The sequence below is a fragment of the Syzygium oleosum genome, unplaced genomic scaffold, assembly GCF_021117445.2.
Source record: "Syzygium oleosum isolate NSW1041296 unplaced genomic scaffold, Sole_v2.1 Sole_v2.17, whole genome shotgun sequence".
Classification (NCBI taxonomy): domain Eukaryota; kingdom Viridiplantae; phylum Streptophyta; class Magnoliopsida; order Myrtales; family Myrtaceae; genus Syzygium; species Syzygium oleosum.
Window position 1 is genome coordinate 1,698,631 of NW_026607501.1, and position 18,940 is coordinate 1,717,570.

The 18,940-nt window shown below is 38.9% G+C and overlaps 2 protein-coding genes and 1 pseudogene across 5 annotated transcripts; 2 read left to right on the forward strand and 1 right to left on the reverse strand.

Moving 5' to 3' along the window:
- Nucleotides 1-3,789, reverse strand: LOC115694285 (serine/threonine-protein kinase STY13-like). Of its 4 annotated transcripts, none has more exons than XM_056319359.1 (7): nucleotides 3,427-3,789; nucleotides 2,370-2,804; nucleotides 1,647-1,768; nucleotides 1,240-1,448; nucleotides 904-1,078; nucleotides 662-796; nucleotides 1-443 (listed from the first exon to the last, which is right to left on the reverse strand). In XM_056319359.1, the coding sequence occupies exons 2-7, from the start codon at nucleotides 2,677-2,679 to the stop codon at nucleotides 234-236; spliced, it is 1,161 nt and encodes a 386-aa protein (XP_056175334.1). In that variant the 5' UTR covers nucleotides 2,680-2,804; nucleotides 3,427-3,789; the 3' UTR covers nucleotides 1-233. The 4 variants fall into 4 exon arrangements, with proteins under 4 accessions (XP_056175334.1, XP_056175335.1, XP_030477269.1 ...); XM_056319360.1 differs by having other exon boundaries at nucleotides 2,370-3,021; XM_030621409.2 differs by lacking the exon at nucleotides 3,427-3,789 and adding an exon at nucleotides 3,260-3,395.
- A 9,372-nt stretch (nucleotides 3,790-13,161) lies between these two features.
- LOC130140276 (putative disease resistance RPP13-like protein 1) lies at nucleotides 13,162-16,513 on the forward strand. The gene is made up of 5 exons (XM_056319288.1): nucleotides 13,162-13,173; nucleotides 14,710-15,309; nucleotides 15,432-15,783; nucleotides 16,201-16,343; nucleotides 16,487-16,513. Exons 1-5 carry the CDS (start codon nucleotides 13,162-13,164, stop codon nucleotides 16,511-16,513), a joined length of 1,134 nt encoding a protein of 377 aa, XP_056175263.1.
- Nucleotides 16,514-16,611: 98 nt separating this feature from the next.
- On the forward strand, nucleotides 16,612-18,720 carry LOC115694283 (putative disease resistance protein At3g14460; annotated as a pseudogene).
- The last annotated feature ends 220 nt before the right edge of the window (nucleotides 18,721-18,940 follow it).

Genomic DNA, 18,940 nt, shown 5'->3' on the forward strand with positions numbered 1-18,940 from the left:
TTGTGGTAAGAATGATTCGCTCGTTTAAATAAAATCTAAATAGGACAGAGTAATATAGCTTGCACGGTTTTAGCTCTCTAAAAAGCACAACTACTCATCAAGCCCCCCTTTCGACCTAATTCAACTGAACTACAAATGGTTAAAGGAGTGATAACCTAATTTAACACAAAATGAGAATGGGATCTTCACAATTCCGCCTTTTTGATTCTCTAAAATTGAGGGGGAAAAAAAAATCAAGGACCACGAACCGGACGGAAACAGAAGCAGCCACCGTGAGCCTGGTCTTCGGGAATCATCCCTCCGCCTTTGCTGGTGTCGATCGCCTCCAACAAACGAACCACCTCATCCATCTCCGGACGTTTGTCTGGGTTTGTGTCCCAACATCTGCGCATGATATTTGCCAGAGCGCTAGGGCAACATCGAGGAATATCCGGTCGCAGGTTCTATTGAACACAAAACCGAAAGCAATTTTAGTCGAATGTTGTGGATTGAATTAAAATGCACAGAAACTAAAAGACTTGCCATTTTATCTACAATGCTGGTGGGTTCAAACAACAACAAAAAATGACAGCTAAACAGCTTATCCAAGGGATTTCACAAGTCAACATATATTTTTATTGAACATGCAAGAGTGCAAATGTCGAAATTTTAGAGAACCAACCTGCAAAACTACTGCGGATGAGACATCGGCAAAACTTAGATTTGGATATGGCATATCACAACAATAAATTTCCCATAAACAAATGCCGAAGCTGTAGACATCGCAACTTCGATTATAAGGCTTGCCATCAAGAACCTACATCAGGTATAATATCTCACTCATCAATAAATTTTATATCGGCAATGCCAAGTGCTATGCTAGTGGTCTCGTAAAGTTTCAACAAAATTTGATGAAGTAAATACCTCCGGAGCCATATAACCAAGGGTTCCAGTTTCACCGGTCATATCTCTTGGATTTTGAGCTTCGACACGTGCGACTCCAAAATCGGCGATTTTTAGACTCCTGCTAGAATCTAGCAACATGTTTTCCGTCTTGACATCTCGATGCACGATCTTCTTCGAATGAAGATAGCTCAGACTGCAAACCAACATTTTTATATACTCATTTCTCAAGAGTCTTTTTTAAAGATAGTCTAAGCAAGGTTTGATGGGAAAGAATGATATAAGTCGCCCCCTGGAGAGATCTCTATTTCGATATTTTTGAAGCATGAAGGATGGAAAAAGAATGCCAACACTCACCCTCTTGAGAGATCTAATGCCAGCTGGATGACAACCTTGAAGGCAAGTTTCTTGCGGCTATTCCGTATCAGGTATTGTTTTAGAGTCCCTCCTTGGAGATACTCCACAACAACACAACATGCTCTAGTTGGATGAGATTCAGAAGCCTCACCAGAAGCGGTCTTTGCAGGAATTTTAAGATTCGCAGTTCCCATTGAAGCTCCAACAAACTGCATCCAATGGGGTAATTATTACAATCATTTAAAGCAACAGATGCTTCTATGCTACAGATTAGATTTTCAAATGTATCATGGTAAACAGGTATCTGAAATTTAGGCTTTTGCAACATCATCTGTTCATTCAGTCTGATGTCACCAGAATTACTTTGTAAAATGAAAGATACAAGGTAAAGGCTAAGAGTTATGTACTTTTGTGACATTAGGATGGTCAAGCTTGTGCCAAACAGCAACCTCTTGCTGAAACGATGCCCGCAAGGCAGCAGTTTCAGCTGCCGTGTTAAGACCATCCTCGCCCCAGTCCAACAACTTCACTACGACACCCAAAACGGCATGGTGGTAAGGGAAAAGGACTCACATGATCAATAGTACTAAAATCGAGTACCATAGCCCAAAATAACGCAAAACTCCAGCACAACACACAAGAGGCATCAAAGTATAGAAAGCAGCTCAAACATAGGAAGGTCTATATTTTAATCATTACAAACACGTTAGGTGGTGACATGGTACTTATCAATCAAGTTTTATTGTCTTGTCAATCTTTTAATATAGACCCGGAACGAGATCATCAATTGATAACATGATGATACCATATCAAGATGGCATGTGGAAGAACAGTTACATAAAACCAAATGCAAGAAACTGTTCAATGTCACAAATCATAATAGACGACAGACACTGCAAATAGCAAATTACACACTTATATTCATGTCATTCGCAACTTGTAAATCATGCAAAACCCATGCCGAAACAAGACTCAACACAAACAAACAGCAACAAAGTCGACAAGTCGGTCTCACGTCCTAAATAGCCGGAAAAATTTGTGGCCACGAAATAGGTGCATCAAAGCAATGCTTAATTAGTGAAAGAAGGTGATGGACAGATGAAGAACTGATTATGATGATGATGATGTACCTGCAACATCTTGATCATCATAAGTGCCCCTGTACACAGTGCCGTAAGTCCCCTGAGCCACAACATATCTGATATTCAATTTGGCCAAATCGATCTCCCACTCTTCCTTAGGCCTCTGGTTCTCCATGACGCTTCTTGACCAGACCCTGCTCAGATGCTTCTCCAATTGAATGTCCAGACTCCTCAGATCAAACTTGTCAGCCCTCAAAAACATGTCCTTGCTGCTCAAATTCCCCGAGCCCTTAATCTTTGAACCCGCCGACTCCGGGGTTCTTGCTCCACCCGAATCAGCCGTTTTCGCCGAATCCATCGACAACTGAGCCAGCCGATACCCAACAAAAGCTCTAACCCAGAAACGAATTTCAACCCAAAACTGTCGAAACCCTTTTATTAAGATCGAATTCCGAGATCAAGATCCTCCAAAAATCCAACGATCTATACCAACACAGAGATAAAATTACTAGAGTTCAAAAGAGTAAAGAACTGGGACGAAACGAGACGGCAACTTATAGCAGAAAAACAGAAAATTCAAGTCCTAATTGCATTCCTATTCGTATGCTGATTCTGATTCTTGATTCTTCATTTTTAAATCAAACACCCTCCAAAATTGACAATGCAATGGTCCAAAATAACATTCTTCAGAATTCCCCCCCTGCAGGACCGTAAGAAAACAAATACAATAGACTTTTCCGCAGCTCCGAACCTCGGATCGTCACTAGTTTTTCACGGACTAGAATTTCATCGAATTTGAATAGTAATTATAAAAAAAACAACCAGCAGAAAATAAAAGTAAACACGTCGAAAGAGACCCATGATCCAACCCTCACGCGATTGAGACCAAGGAACCAGAATTATTCCCCAAAGACGATAGAATAATTAAAAAATTCAACCTTTAAACGCGACCGAAGGCCGCCGAGATCGAAGCCTGAACAGACACGCATGCGAGACCCATCATAAGCACGACCGGGAATGAACAGTCCAACGAGCGCGCGCGCGAGAGAGAGAGAGAGAGAGAGAGAGAGAGAGAGAGAGAGAGACGGAAAAGTTGACTTTGAACCTGTCTGCGGCAGGAGGAGAAGTCAGAAAGGCGGAAGGGTCGTTGGGCGGGCGTCAAAAGAGAAGCTTTCGAGAGTTAGAAGCCACGACGGAGGACCAGACCCATTCACGCCATGACCTCATTTCTCGTCAGCTCTTGAACCAAACCCCCCAGACCCAGATGAAGAAACACCAGAAGAAGAAGAATGAATGAATGAATGAACGAGACGGAGGCCAAAAGGGAAGGGAAAATTTCAAGGCGGACGAGAGAGAGAGAAGGGGGGAGAGATTTGTGGATGAAACACTGCCCAAATTTAAACAGACGAACGATAGAGGAGAACAGAAAAGACACAGCAGAGAGAGAGAGAGATTGGTCTCCTAGAACAAGGTGGTTTTCGGTTTATTTTCTTTATTAATTCACTGGTTTTCGGGGAATATAATGATGGCGAAAGAATCCAAGAAAAGGAAAAAGATCGAGAGAGAGAAGGTTGGGGGAGGGAGGCCAGGACAACGTTAGCTCCGGCTGTCCTGCCTCCCTAACGAAATTACCTGCCTTTTGCAGCCCACGAGCGGCTGGCTCGCTCACTAACTCACCATTGCTGGCAGATAATTGGAGCTTCTTTTCCACATTTGGCCATCACCCAAACCAATGACACCAACAATTTCCGAACTTTAGCTCAATTTGCAACGCGGTCCTTAGATTTTTTATTTGTTCAATATAGTCCTTGAACTTTAACCTGATGTTCAGTGTAGTTCCCGAACTTTTACTTTGTTTAATATGGTTCATGAACTTTCGGAACATATTCAATATAATCTTCGAACTATATAAAAATGTTTAATGTATTATTCCATTAATTCAAGTTCAGGAACCACGGTGAGCATTTTCATATAGTTCAGGAACTAAATTAAACATGTACCGAAAGTTCAGGGATGATGTTGAACAAATTAAAAGTTCAGGAATTACATTGCACATTGAGTTAAAGTCCAGGGACCGCATTGATCAAATTTAAAGTTCAGAGACCGTAATGCATATTGGGCCAAAGTTCATGGATTGTTTATGTCATTTTCCTTTTATTATTCGTCCATACAAAGTAAGGACTCGCGATTTCCAATTTAGAGAAACATAAGAAGACATTTCGGCATACATGGAATCTGGAATCATCGGAGTTCGTTTTATTCCCCAATGAGTCCAAAAGAGAACTCCATATAGAGTAAAGAATCCAGCGGAATTGATTTCATTGCATCGGTGTTGTCGCATGTCGAAAACAAAAACATATCGAAAGCGATATGGTTCTTGTGGATCGAATTAATTTGATGGCTCCTTTCTAATTTCATATACAAATTAACAATGTGAATGTGGCCTCATCAATTATGGTGGTCACACATCGATTAGTGGATTTCAACAGGACAAGGGGAAGGTGCATCACCCGTTGTGCTTTTTTGTCACTTTTAGAGATTAGAAAGATTTAGGGACATGGAAATGTCTACACTTGTCCAATTTGGTGGCATACTTATGTGTCAAATCCAAAAAGCCGAAAGAGCTCCACAAAAAGTTCTCTGGCCAATCCTTGAACCTATGGGAATCATCCATCAACCACTAATATAAAATGGGTATAATAGCTGGATAATGTCTTTCAATTCCCTGGTATACCAGAAACATACGTATGTAAATACGTTTAAACATGCATATATATACCTCATTATGCCCGTAGATGAGTCACTAGGTTTAATGTTCTTTTATTTAATAAACTTTTTGGTAGAGCCTGATGTGTTTATAGTGCATATCGATGGAAGTGCCAGAATGTAACTTATTATTCCATCTAGCAAACTTTCTTGCTTAGTTCAATGACAATAGCTGGATAATGTCTATCAACTCCTTGTGTATGTGTGCATGTATGAGCCACAATGTTGAATTGTCTTCATTGAATAATTTTATGGGGTAGAGCCTGATGTAGTGCATGCATACCTATTTGAAGGGCAAGAATACTACATAATCATTATTCCATCAAGCTAAATTTGGGCTAGAGCCTGATGTTTTTGTAGTGCATACCTCTTTGAAGGGCAAGAATACTACATAAATATTATTCCATCCCGCTAAATTTGGTGTTTAGTTGTGTTTTTTAAGGAGAAATTACACAAACTCTTCCTGAATTTTGAGGGTAGTACACGTTTAACCCCCAAACTTTCAATTGTTAAACAATACCCTAGAATTTCATTCTATTACTGTCCTTAACCCTGCGTTATTTTATTTTTGTTAGTATGTCAATGCACATGACTTGTAAGGTGTACAAGTATATTTTTCATCTAATATTTGGAAGGAAATCTCTCAATTACATCTAATGCTATACAATTGAAAAATACAGAAAATGAAGGAAAATAAATTAACTAAATACTAATTATAGAAAAACAAATATCGATAATTATATGAAACAAAATCTGATTATAGCACCATTAATTAATTTAAAAAGATATTTTAAAAATATTATAAGGCCTTAATAGAAAAAAAAGGTAAAACGACTAGATTTGTTTAGTCATTGTGCAAATTCATGGAGTTGATTGATGTAACTAAACTTGATTGACAAAACAATTTAAAAAGAAAAGCTATAAAAGAACATGATAACCTCAGCTCATGAAAGGAAATGATTAACCAATAAGTGATTTTCTAAATATTTTCTAGTGATCAAGTCATTTTTCGCATTAATTAACGATCTAAAAGTACACTATGAGTATCCAAATTTTTGTCATTTGACCTTTTTATTGTCAAGGCATTTTCCTTTTTACTAAATCGTAGCTCTTTTTCTTAAAATATGTTATTAGTTCTATTAATATTTTCACATATTAATAATTTTTAATAAAACAATATTATTGGTATACATTTTTCTAATAGTTTTATTTTAGTTAATTTATTTTACTCCACGTTCTTTATAATTTTCATTTTTTTTATAAAAGTCAAGAGTAAATGAGAGATCTCTATCAAAAAATGATATGGAAAAGTCACAAATTAAATAAAAAGTGAAACATCTCAATAACAAAAAGGTGAAATGACAAATTTTGGTTTATCATCTAAATGCTTAATCACGTGATGAAATCGATTAAGAAAAATATCCGAAAAGAGTTGTAAAGGAAAGGGTTAATACTATAAAAAACCCCAAACTGGTACACATATAATAAATTTACCAAAAATTAATTTTTTGACCACCAAAAATCTCAAATCGGTACACATGTGATAATTTTACCCTCCGTTAGTTTCCGTTAAATTTTACGGTCAAAATTCTAAGTTGGATGACACGTGATAGTTGACGGGTGTACTAGTTTGGGGTTTTACCCTCCGTTCGTCACATGTGTACTAGTTTGTGAATTTTCGTGAAATTAATTTAATTTAACGGATGGTAAATTTATCATAAATGTACTAGTTTATAGTTTTTGGTAGTCAAAAAATTAGTTGGGTGTAAATTTTTGACATGTATACCGTTTCGGTTTTTTGTGGTCAAATTATTAATTTGAGGTAAATTTGTCATAAGTGTATCAGTTTGAGATTCTTGTAGTATTAACCCAAAGGGAAAATGGTACCCTCAACTCATAAAAAGATACTGATTGACCGAAATTTAAAGTGAACGAAGCGAAATTTCCGAGAAGCAAACGTTTGTACGGAAAATTAAAGGTAGATTCATTGTAAGGAGAATTCTTTTGGGCCTTTGATTTAAATAATTGAGTAATGAAAAAGAAAACAAAAAAAGAAATGTCTCTTTGTGAGTCCTTGCGAAGCCAGTTCATGATGCCATTAGATACGATGTTTTTCTATTATTACTTTTTTGGTCAAAATAGAATTAGATACACTGGATTTCTTGTTGTTGAAGAAGAAGAGCCACAAATGCCACAAATTCTCAGCATCTGCCCATCCAATCAACATATGTATTTTATACCTTGAATCTTCCCTTCCTGTGAACCAACCTCCTTCACAAGTTGAAGACGTGCAGGATCTCAGCATCCTTACAGGCATGTTTGGTCGAACCCATTATGTGCCCACTTTTCATTGCACCCACCAAAAATAAAAGAAATGTCTTGCTTAAGAAGTGTCGTAATTAGTAATGGCCACGGGCCTGCCTGTCACGCCACGCTTTCGCACGCTAAGGAGGTATTTTCGTTTGTCATGAATGAGGAAACTATCCCCGAATGAGCTACTAGGGTCCAAAATGGATATTTCGCCCAAACATCTCACATCCCATCACTAGACGAACGAGGTATGGGAGAAACCTAATCGAGGTATGAGAGAAATACCACGATTTCTGCAAACCAGAGATTACATGGGTAAGGGGACTTGGTTACGCTTATGATCCCAAATTGATATCTCTAACACTCTTTCGGTACCTAAAACGATCCAATGTGTCTAAACATGTTATGCGAGTTCGTAAGGTCTATCCACTAATTCTAGCCATTCTAATCGGGAGAAATCAGACAATCAATAAGGAAATGCGCAATCAATTTCAATCAAACACAACAATCCTAAAATGATCTCTAAAATGAAAATTAATCAAATCACCCAAACCCTAGTAAAGCCCTAAATGCTTGTTCATTCAATGAATTGTGTTGTCTTAGGGTTTTTTAGGGATAAAGACCCATTTTGGAGGTTAAACCCCTTTTAGGGTTTTTTAGGGGTTAAAACCCCTTTTAATCCCTAAAACAAGGAGTCTTTAAAAATACTACTTGGGCATCTCAAAAAATATAAATTTCACTCAAAATGGGTGGCCATAGGCATTCTAATCCATTTTGTGAATTTTTGAAATTTTTGAAATTTTTGAATTTTGTTTTTGAAAAAAGTTTTTCTAAGAATTTTTGCTTTCCCGAAAACAGATTTTTTATCTTCTGGAAATTTTTTTTGAATTTTTTATTTTTCAATTTTTATGGATTTTCTAGAATTTTCAAATTTTTTATGAATTTTCTGAAATTTTTATGATTTTTTCTATTTTTTAGAAATTTTCTGAATTTTCTTTTTTTATGATTTTTCCTAATTTTTCTGATTTTTTAGGATTTATCTGAATTTTCTATTTTTTTTATGAATTTTCGAATTTTTTCGAATTTTTTTTATGATTTTCTGAAATTTTTTATTTCTAATTTTTTATGATTTTTTATTTTAATTTTTTTATTTTCCTGCCGGAGGACGAACCGGACTGAACCGGTTCTGACCGGTCCGATCAAGTTGTACCGGCTTGGCTGGCGTCGGCCGATGCTTTGGCGGGAACGATGCCAAAAACGGCGCCGTTTCCCTCTTTCTCTTTGGGACATTTTTACGAACATATGGTGTGCATGATACTCATTCTCAAGTTCTCAAGGCCGTAACTTTGAATCGTTTTCCGACGACCTTCCAATAGCTTTCCGGCCACTTCCTCAGTTCCTAGATCAACTATCACACTCCCTCTAACCACCTAGCTTCACCAAACTACCGCCAGACAAACGCCGACCGGCGAAAACCGAACCTAAAAACCTAACATTGAAACTATTCTAACAAGCATTTCAAGCATTCAGTTTATCTAACTAAACGTCCTAGCCGTTTTTGTCGATCAAACAACGATCATAATGATCAAAGAAGATCAGAAACACTAACTTGAATGGCCATTGGCCATGGAAAAGGGCTCCGGTGAGGTTGGATATTTCGGCAAAGGAGGGGTTTACAAAGGCCGACCCACGGTTTATGCATAATCTGATCCAAGATGCAACAAACAATGAAACGTATAGTCAGAAACATGTTTTAAGCATCAATAATCTCAAAACCATAAAGAAAATCACATGATCAAACATGATGGAACTCGGGTGCCTATTCTGGATTTTTGTCAAACATGTTATAGGTGATTGTGAACAAATTTAACCTTCTTCGCCGGAGCTTGATTCTGAAATTCTGAACCAAATGGCAACCGTAGAGTGATTCCTTGACACCTGCTCTCAAAGCTGATGACCTCCGCTTCGTCGGGAAGGTCCTAGATTGTATGAACGAGACTCGATTTCAGGTCTTCGTGACCAACCTTGCGCTGATCACCTGGGGAGGAGGTCCTCCTTTACCGATCGATTCGCCGGCGCCGTTCCGTCGGTCGGCGCCGGTCACTCAATCAAGGGGACTTCTACTCCCTTCTCTCTTAATCTTTCTCTCTCTCCCTCTCAGGATTTTCGTCGAGCACCTTCTATGCCCAGCAGCTTCCTTCCAGCTAGATTTTTAGCTCGATTTCCCGCCTTTTTTCGCTCCAACTGACCTTCGAGTTTGTTACAATGGATAACTGATGACAGTTGGAGATTCTCCAACTATCATATCTGCATTTCTCACGTGCTTGTAATGGGATTAAGGTCGGTGAATGGCGGGCCTGAAAAGATATTTTTCTAGCATTCCTTGTGTATGCCCAGAATCGGGTAAGGAAGAAGGCCAACCAAGGTCGGGTCGGGTCGGATCCGACCGACTCGGCAGACCCGGGTTAGTACAATTTTGCAAATTAAGCCTCAGTTCATCCCAATTTTGTAATTTTATCCCCAAAATTGGATTCCTTTGTACATTTTGCAACAAGATATGAGATTTGTACCAATTTTTGTCACAACTAGACCAAAAAATTCCCAAATTTGGATTCGGATCAATAGGATTTTTGTTCAATTCAGTGTTCAAATGGTCTAATTGAGTCAAATTGAAGCCAAAATTGAATTACCCATGACTAATTAACCCTAGGGAAGGTATGGGTGTCGATCGAAAATTTCAAATTGAATAAGATCCCCAATTTAGGTCTTAAAATCCCTAATTTTCAATTAATTTTTTGGGGCTTTTCAATTCCTTCATTAAATTATGAAATTGGACTGACCAATATACAATTCATGGTCCCAGAATCAATTTTTGTGAAGACACTATGACCTAAAAATGACTAAAAATGATTTAATTGAATTTTTGGCTCAATTGAGGTATGAAATTACCCAATTTTGGGAAAAACATATCCATAACTGAAATTTTCCAAAATTGAAACTTTAGTGATGAAATTGGAATTAAAATAAAACTAATAGTTATTTTTATGGAATTTTTTTAATTCTATTTGGTATTTTTCTTGAATTTTCACTCATTTTGGCCAAAATAAAATAAGGAAAAATTCTAAAAAATTTATTTTTGGTTTAGAAATAGGTTCTTAAGCATGGCCAAGGCTCCTAATCCTAATTTTGTGATTTTTATATAAATTTGAAATATGAACAAAAAATCAGGTGTCAACATTTGTCAACATTTGCCACAAGGCCCGGCACTTTTATGGGCCCGTAGCATGGCAAAGGGAATTCCCGTGCTCCGGCCAGCACCGCCTGTGACAATGACGGGCCATGTCGGCCCATGTACCAGGCCCCAACGTGGGCCTAGTTTTTAATTTTTCTTTTTTAAATTCGTCAAGTAATGGTTATGCTTTAGGAGGGAGTCTCGAGTAAATAGCAATAAGAGCAATATGCAAGAATAGCGACTACTCCCAATATGAACCGAACATGGGTTTTATTCAAACACTCTAACAGGGACATCACGCAATATCATGTATACTTCAAGACGGTTCCCCACATAATACCTTGCTTTGTACTACATATTACCGGACCATGCAAAGACTATGCGTATGCAGTACAAATTTGGCGACAATGGATAACAGAAGTTTGCACGTAGACACCGAGAATAATTAAGGCTCCAAGACATGAGGCGGGTTTCTGAACACGTAATGATCTAACCAAAAGTTTTATTTTTACCTGTGCGTCAATGGTGAGAGGTCTCGACGTCCTTGAAGATCTCGGAATGTGAGCGATCAGTACCGCGCTCGAGATTGTCAATCTTCTTCTTCAATCTTCCTCCACGAATGCACTTATGGCCTTCGTCAAGTATGGAGTGTTTTTTTTTTTTTTGTGATAACCCAGGGAACCCTCGCACGGCCGACAGCCGGGGAGTAAACCCTGGGGGCGACACGTGCTAGCCACCACACACGTGCCACCGGTTAAGTCACCCTGCGGCGCCCGAGATTCGAACACTCAACCTTTTGCGAGAGGAAGAGTGCGCGCTCCAGCAGCGCCACCTAGGCGGGTGGTCAAGTATGGAGTGTTTCGGTGCGGGGAAAGTAAAAAAAAAAGTCACAAACCTATTGTATTAGCTGTTAGAATAATTAAATATTAAAATATATTTTCATCTAATTGCTTAAGCTTTTAGAATTGTTGGCAATGCTTACACTAAATCTCACATAGTATTAGAGTTGGAAGTTGTGAGTTCAAATCTTTTCGGATCACATTTGCCTCCCTAATTAAATATGCCTGCGCTTAGTTTTAGGCAAAAAAAAGACCAGACTAAGTGTAAGCTGTTATATGAAAACGTGTTTTAATAATTAATTATTCTAACATTAGTTTTAATTTAATCCTAAACCTTTCAATTGAATCGATTTAGTGCATTTGTGCCAATTGAGTCAATTCGGCCAATTTTGACTAGAAATCATTGGCGTGGACGCCAGCCGTCTATGTGGCACGATCGACACTGACGTGGACATTTTTAAAATAATATTATAATAGTATTTTGAATTTTTTATAGTATTTTTTCTTTTCTTCTCTTTATTGTTTTTGGGGCTGAGGGCCGGTAAGGGTCGCCAGCTAACCCTCATCGGCTCCAAGTGAGGGCCGCAACACCCTCTCCTGATCTAGGTGTTGCGGCCCTCATGATTGCTGGCGAGGGCATGGTGGCCCTTGCCCAGGCCCATCCCGGCCACAATGAGCACTCGCCTAGTACTGGTGACCCTTGCCGGTCCTCAGCCGCCCCAAAAAAAAAGATAAAACAAAACAATCATAAAAAATTCAAAATTTTATTAAAATATTATTATTAATAATGTCTATGTCAGTGCCGCCCAAGCCACGTAGGATAGCTGACGTCCACATCAGCGACTTCCGGTCAAAATTAGCTGGACGGACTCAATTGGCACAAATGCAAACGGTTTAGAATTAAATTGGTCCAATTGAAATGTTAAGAACTGAATTGACATTAATGTAATATGTTTATGACTTTTTTAGTACTTTTCCAATTTCGGTGTCGTGGGCGACGACACGCTGATAAGCTTTCGGGGACTGAATGAGTTCATTATCACAGGAGGCTCCACTCTCGTTCGCGTGTCCTTATTTTGCTCAGATAGAAAGATGAGATGGGCGTGAAATTGAGAGGGGTCGTCCCCAGCTGCGGATGAGAGATGATGGCGTGTAACGGATGAGGTCCAGCGAAAAACCTTCACAATCAATGGGTGATGAGAACTTTATGGTAATGAAAAAATCAGGATCTTTGATGGGAGTTGCTGCAATCTTGATTGAATCTTCTTAGTGTGACAGCCCTTGTTTCTGCCTTTGCTCTGAATTTCTCTCCCCTTCTCCCACTGCAATCTTGCTGAAGACATAGTCCTTTATGATCATGTGCCGGATGTGCCAATGTCTTCTCTTCAGCCGCAAATATTGACAATATATGTCCATATCTCTCCGCTGCATCGTGCACTTCTTTGGCCATTTCTTTTTTAAAAAAGATTAAGCTCTTCACTTCACATCCAGATTGCTCTCCCAATCACTTCCCTTTACGTTTGCACCAAAAAGTGATCAGGTTATCAATATGGGGTAGATATATAACTAAAGCGTTCGAATATTATCAAGTACTTAACCCATTGTCGATGCCCACAAGGATCGGTATCAATATTGACGTACATCGGTGATTACTATTGATTAGTTGTTGATATACGATGACTTAAGGTTAACGATGTCGACGAAGGTACTAATTAATAAGATTGGCAAATTATCGGGATGTCAGGAGAAAGTTGAACACATAGAGGACATCAAAATACAGTTACAAGTTTGAAGCTATTGGAAAACAAAGTGATTAAGTCGTGGAGTAACTAGCATGCTAAGTGACATAGTTCATATATCAAGTCCTAAAAATCTGACGTGTAGTTTGCGATAATTTCATATTTGCTGCTAAAAATACTAATCTATTATTCTTAATAATAATATAAAAATAGTGAAATACTCAAAATGCTTCTAAAGATTTTGCAAATATTAATATATCATCTATATACACTATTGAAAAAGTGACATAGTTCTCAAATATATCATTATTATATTTTGAAATTCTAAAGGTGCATTTTTTTAAACCAAAAGACATTACATTCCATTCATAGTAACCAAACGGAGTAGTGAATGCTGTTTTATAATTACTGTCTACATGAATTTTGAATCCTGATTTCACGTGTTGAAGATTTGGAGCTTCGAGCTAACCGGGCCTTCATGGATTCATAATAGACCCATTTATTTTGGACTTTTCTTTTCAAAACTCATCTTGGACCATAAAACAAAATTGAGCTCACCTATTTATAACCCACTTTAATAAATATGAGTTAAAATATGGGTTAGTGACCCATTTTGACAGCTCTAATGAAAAATCTATACATAATTGTTACAGAGAGATACAATAGAGATACATAAATGAAAAATCACATGGGTGCGTTCGTTTCACGGAAAATAAGTTATTTGAAAAATATTTTTCAAAAAATGATCGCTTATATCATTTAGAAAAATAAATGAAAGGAAAATTTTTTCATTGTCCACGGAAATAATTAGGCATAGATTATTATCGATGATGAAGATATTTGCTGTTGACTAATTTTTCTAAACGATATAAGCAATCATTTTTCAAAAAACAATTTCAAATCATTTATTTTCCGTAAAACGAATGCACCCTAAACGTGAAAAGAGTTGGATGAAAATTATAGTACTGTTAATTTTCAGCAAGAGAACAAATAATATTTCAATCAAACAAAACAAATTAGATCTCGCGTAACGAGTGGAAGTTCCATTGGTAATAGAAAAAAAGACATTCACATAGGGATGGAAGAAGAGGGATGTGAAAAGTGAAGCAACAACTCCAATTTACGTCCTGCAAAATCTTGGTCTTCCCGGAATCTCTTAAAGTTTCTTTCCCGTTAGCACTTTTTCACTTTTGCTTCACTTTCCAGACAAAAAAGCACATGCGTTCTAGTAAAGTCTCTATTCTCTAAAGATAACGAAACAAGCACTTGTGGACAAGCAAAAAAAAAACGAAACAAGCACTTGTGGACAGAAAGCATCCTCGAAAGTCCTGGTCTTCGTTTAATCTCTTTGGTAGGTGAAAGTCTAGGTCTTTCAGCACTTCATATTTTTCTCTCTCCATTGGCTCATTGTCGCTTTGCTTCATCATAACTCTTGTTGTTCTTCAAGGTGACTAATTCAACTATGGCCATTGGGGAGATTGTTTTGGGTTCTTTTTTTTCAGGTCTTGCTCAACAAGTTGGTTTCTCTGGGATTGGACTATGCACAAAGGAAAGGAATCAACACCGTCCTACTCAATAAGTGGAAGAGGATGCTAGACACAATCAATGCAGTACTAAATGATGCAGAGGACAAGCAACTGAGTGGTAACCATCCAGTGAAGCTGTGGTTGGATGATGTTAGGGATTTGGCCTATGACATGGAAGACTTGCTCGATGAGTTCGCGATCGAAGCTGCTCAGGCCAAGTCGGAGGCGGAATCTAGCACAAGTAGAGGTCAGGTGAAAAGGAAGTTCTCGTTCTTTGGCCTATATAAATCCTCTAGATCGAATCCAAACCTGTGCTCGCTCGTGTCCCAAAACGAGATACAGGAGATCAATGACAGGTTGGAAGAGATTGTCACCAGGAAGGCTTTTCTAAGCTTAAAAGAGAATGTTGTGTACAAATCTGATTGCAGCAACAAAAGGAGCCCCAGCACTTCTCTGCCGGAGCCTTGCTTTTTTGGCAGAGAGAAAGAGGAAGCACAGATGCTCGAACTATTGACCGGTGAAGTCGAAAATGGCGATACCATGCTGAGCATAGTCCCCATAGTTGGGATGGGCAGTGTTGGAAAGACGGCCAATGGCTGTATGATGATCCTAGAGTGAATAGATGTTTTGAGAGGAGAGCATGGGTTTGTGTTTCGGATGTTTTTTATGTTCTCGACATAACGAAGACTATTTTACAGACAATTGCCGGGTTGTCCTGCGAGGGCAAAGATCTTAACTGGCTTCAAGTTAAGTTGAAGGATAATCTGTCCGGGAAGAAGTTTCTTGTGGTTTTAGACGATGTCTGGAATGAGAAGTATGGAGAATGGACTGACCTGTTAAAGCCATTCGAAGCGGGGGCTAAGGGAAGCCAGATCATCGTCACAACTCGCAACATTTCTGTTGTTTCCCTAACAAGAGCTTCACCGTATCCTTTGAAGGAGTTGTCCCTTGATAATTGTACAAGCTTATTAGGCTTTCATGCTCTTGGAGACACAAATCTTGAGGGGCACCCACAACTTGAAACAATAGGGCAAAAAATAGCTGAAAAATGTAAAGATTTACCTTGAGCAACGAAGATATTAGGCCGTCTCCTACGAAATAAAGGGCATCTCAATGAATGGGTAGCTATCTTAAATAACGAAATATGGGATCTTCCGATAGGAAAAAATGATGAGATTCTCCCAGTTTTGAGATTAAGTTATGTCCATCTTCCTTCTTATTTGAAGAGATGTTTTGCTTATTGTGCGGTATTTCCCAATGATTATGAAATTGAGAGGGATGAGCTAGTCCTCTTATGGATAGCGGAGGGCTTTTTAGATGGACAAAAAGCAAAGGAGAATATCTTGAGATTAGGACGGAATTACTTCGATGAGTTAGTATCCAGACAATTTCTTCAACAATCAAGTGTTGACACATTGAAGTTTTCGATGCACGGTCTTTTAAATGACCTAGCAAAGTCAATTGCAGGTGCAACGTGCGTTACCTCTGGGGAATCTCAGCTAGTGGGTGATGAAGGCGATGCCTCTCTTAAGGAGAAAGCTCGTTATGCATCATTGATCTTGCCACATCTTGTTACATCAAGGTGCTTGAGAGCATGTGATGGAATGAAGGTACTAAGAAGCTTAATGCTACTACATGTTGGATTTAGCCGGGAATTAAAAAAAACTCTATATTGCCAACAAGGTGTTGTATGACTTGCTAACAAAATTGAAGTACTTGAGGGTGTTCTCACTATGTCATTGTTCCATCATAGAGGTACCGAATTGTATTGGTGAGTTAAAACATCTTCCATATCTTAATTTCTCTTACACTGATATCGAAACGCTACCCGAGTCAATCGGCGCATTGTGCAAATTGCAAGCTTTGATCTTAAGAGGTTGTCAAAAGTTTTCTATGTTTCCTCCAGGTATTACAAAATTGGTCAGCTTACGGTTTCTGGACATTAGAGATACATGGAGTATAAAAGAGATGCAATTGAGTATTAGTAATTTGAAGAATCTAATTGTCTAGTCCAAGTATGTGATAGGAACAGAAAAAGGGTCCCAGTTGAAGGACTTAAAGAGTTTGCCACATCTTCAAGGAGAATTGTTCATAACGGAATTGCAAAAGGTGGAAGAAGTCAGGGATGTAGTTGATGCTAATTTGTCTGGAAAGCATGGCCTTAGCAACTTATTCTTGCATTGGGGTAAAGATTTTGGAAATTTGCGGAATGATAAGTGTGAAGGACAAGTGTTTCACTCTCTGCAACCTCACACTAATCTTGAAAATCTCACTATCTCGTACTATGGTGGTTTAACATTTCCATCGTGGTTTGATGGTCCATCCTATTCTAAATTAGTGTCTTTGTGCTTGCGGGGCTGTCCTAATGTTATATCACTGCCCCCACTTGGACAACTACCTTTACTTAAAGAATTATCTCTTGAACGTCTACATGTAGTAAGAATGATAGGCTCTGAATTTTATGGAGGTAAAAGACCTTTCTCATCCTTAATAACTTTGAAGTTCAAAGAGATGTTGGCATGGAAGGATTGGTTTCCTTATGCCGGGAGCCTGGAAGAAGAAGTCTCATTCTCCCGTCTTCAGCATCTTGTTGTCCAGAGCTGTCCTTTATTGGTAGGGACATTGCCTTGTCAACTTGATCATCTAATAAAGCTTGGAATCCGTTCATGCCTACATTTGAATCTCTCAACCAATATGGTTTGCCTTCCATCTCTCCGTGAGTTATACCTTGAGGATTGTAATAAAGAGATTTTAAAGATCTTGGTGAACCTAACTTCTTTAATCGTTCTTGGAATTGGGAATCTTGCAGGGTTTGTTTGCTTTGATCATGGGTTTATGAGCTGCTTGGTCGAGTTAAAGGAGCTTCACATAGAACGGTGTGATAAGCTAACATACTTGTGGCAGGATGGAAATGAAATGCGAAATCTTACTTGCCTTCGAAGAGTAGTCATTGAAAGCTGTTCTCAATTCACATCTTTTGTGGCAGGAGAAGGAGAGATAGAGCTGCCGTGTAACCTCGAAAGGATGGAATTGAGGGATTGCATGAGTGTAGAAAAGCTTCCAAGCAAGATGCACACCCTTAGAAATTTGTTAATTGAGAAGTGTCCAAAACTCATGGGATTAAACATTTCTCTAGATGACCCCACCAGCAATAACCCGATGCCTCAACTTGCTACTCTGAAGACACTTATAATTGAAAAATGCGAGGGAGTGAAATTGCTGGAAGAGATCGCCGTAGAATCGCTAGAATCTTTGACTATTGCCTGGTGTAAGAATCTGAGAAGCTTACCACAGTGCTTTCACATGCTCTCCCATCTCACTCAATTGAAAATAAGAGATTGTCCAGTATTGGAGATAGAGGACTTCCCTCCCCTTCCCAACACCTTGTCATTATTCTGGCTCATTAAGTGTCCGAAGATAAAATCTCTACCAAATCAGTGGCATCATCTTACATTCCTCCGGTGGCTAATTATTTTCAATTGCCCAAATATCAAATGCTTCCCCAAAGGAGGTTTCCCTCCCAATTTGCGGTCCCTTACAATTGGAGGGTGCGAGAATCTGAAGCAGCCATTGAGAGGATGGGGCTTACCCCTCCTCACATCCCTCAAGAGACTGAACATTGACTTGAGCAAGGGAGGGGAGGGAGAGAAGGTGGGGTTTCCTTCGGAAGAGAAGGAGGACGAGGAGGATGCCTGGAGTCTTCTCTTCCCTTCCTCTCTAACCTGGCTTTACATTAACAATATGAGGAAGGTGGAAAGATTATCGAGCGGTCTTCACAACCATCTCCCCTCTCTCACACATTTAGGGATTTTTAATTGCCCGAAGTTGAGGTACTTGCCAGAGGATGGCCTCCCTGCCTCCCTCCAACAATTGTGGATAGCAAGATGCGAGAGTCTGAAAGATGGATGCTCAAAACTCACTGGCCACTATTGGCCCCTCATCCAGGAGATCCCGAGCATCCTCATTGATGACGTTCATATCCTATGAATTGATTCTTCCATGTACAAGTCAGTTTTCCAGGGTTCCGGTAAGTTTTCGGTTTTGAAGGCATCGATTTCCATTATGTTCTTCAATTCGATGCTTAATACGGATTGATTTTTTTCCCGTGGAGATGTTTCGCATAGAATTTCCAGAGACCAGCCACTGAAGGTCGGAGACTGACCTTTGGGTGTGTCGTGTGTCCTCCTCGTTGGGCTGGCTTGTTCTT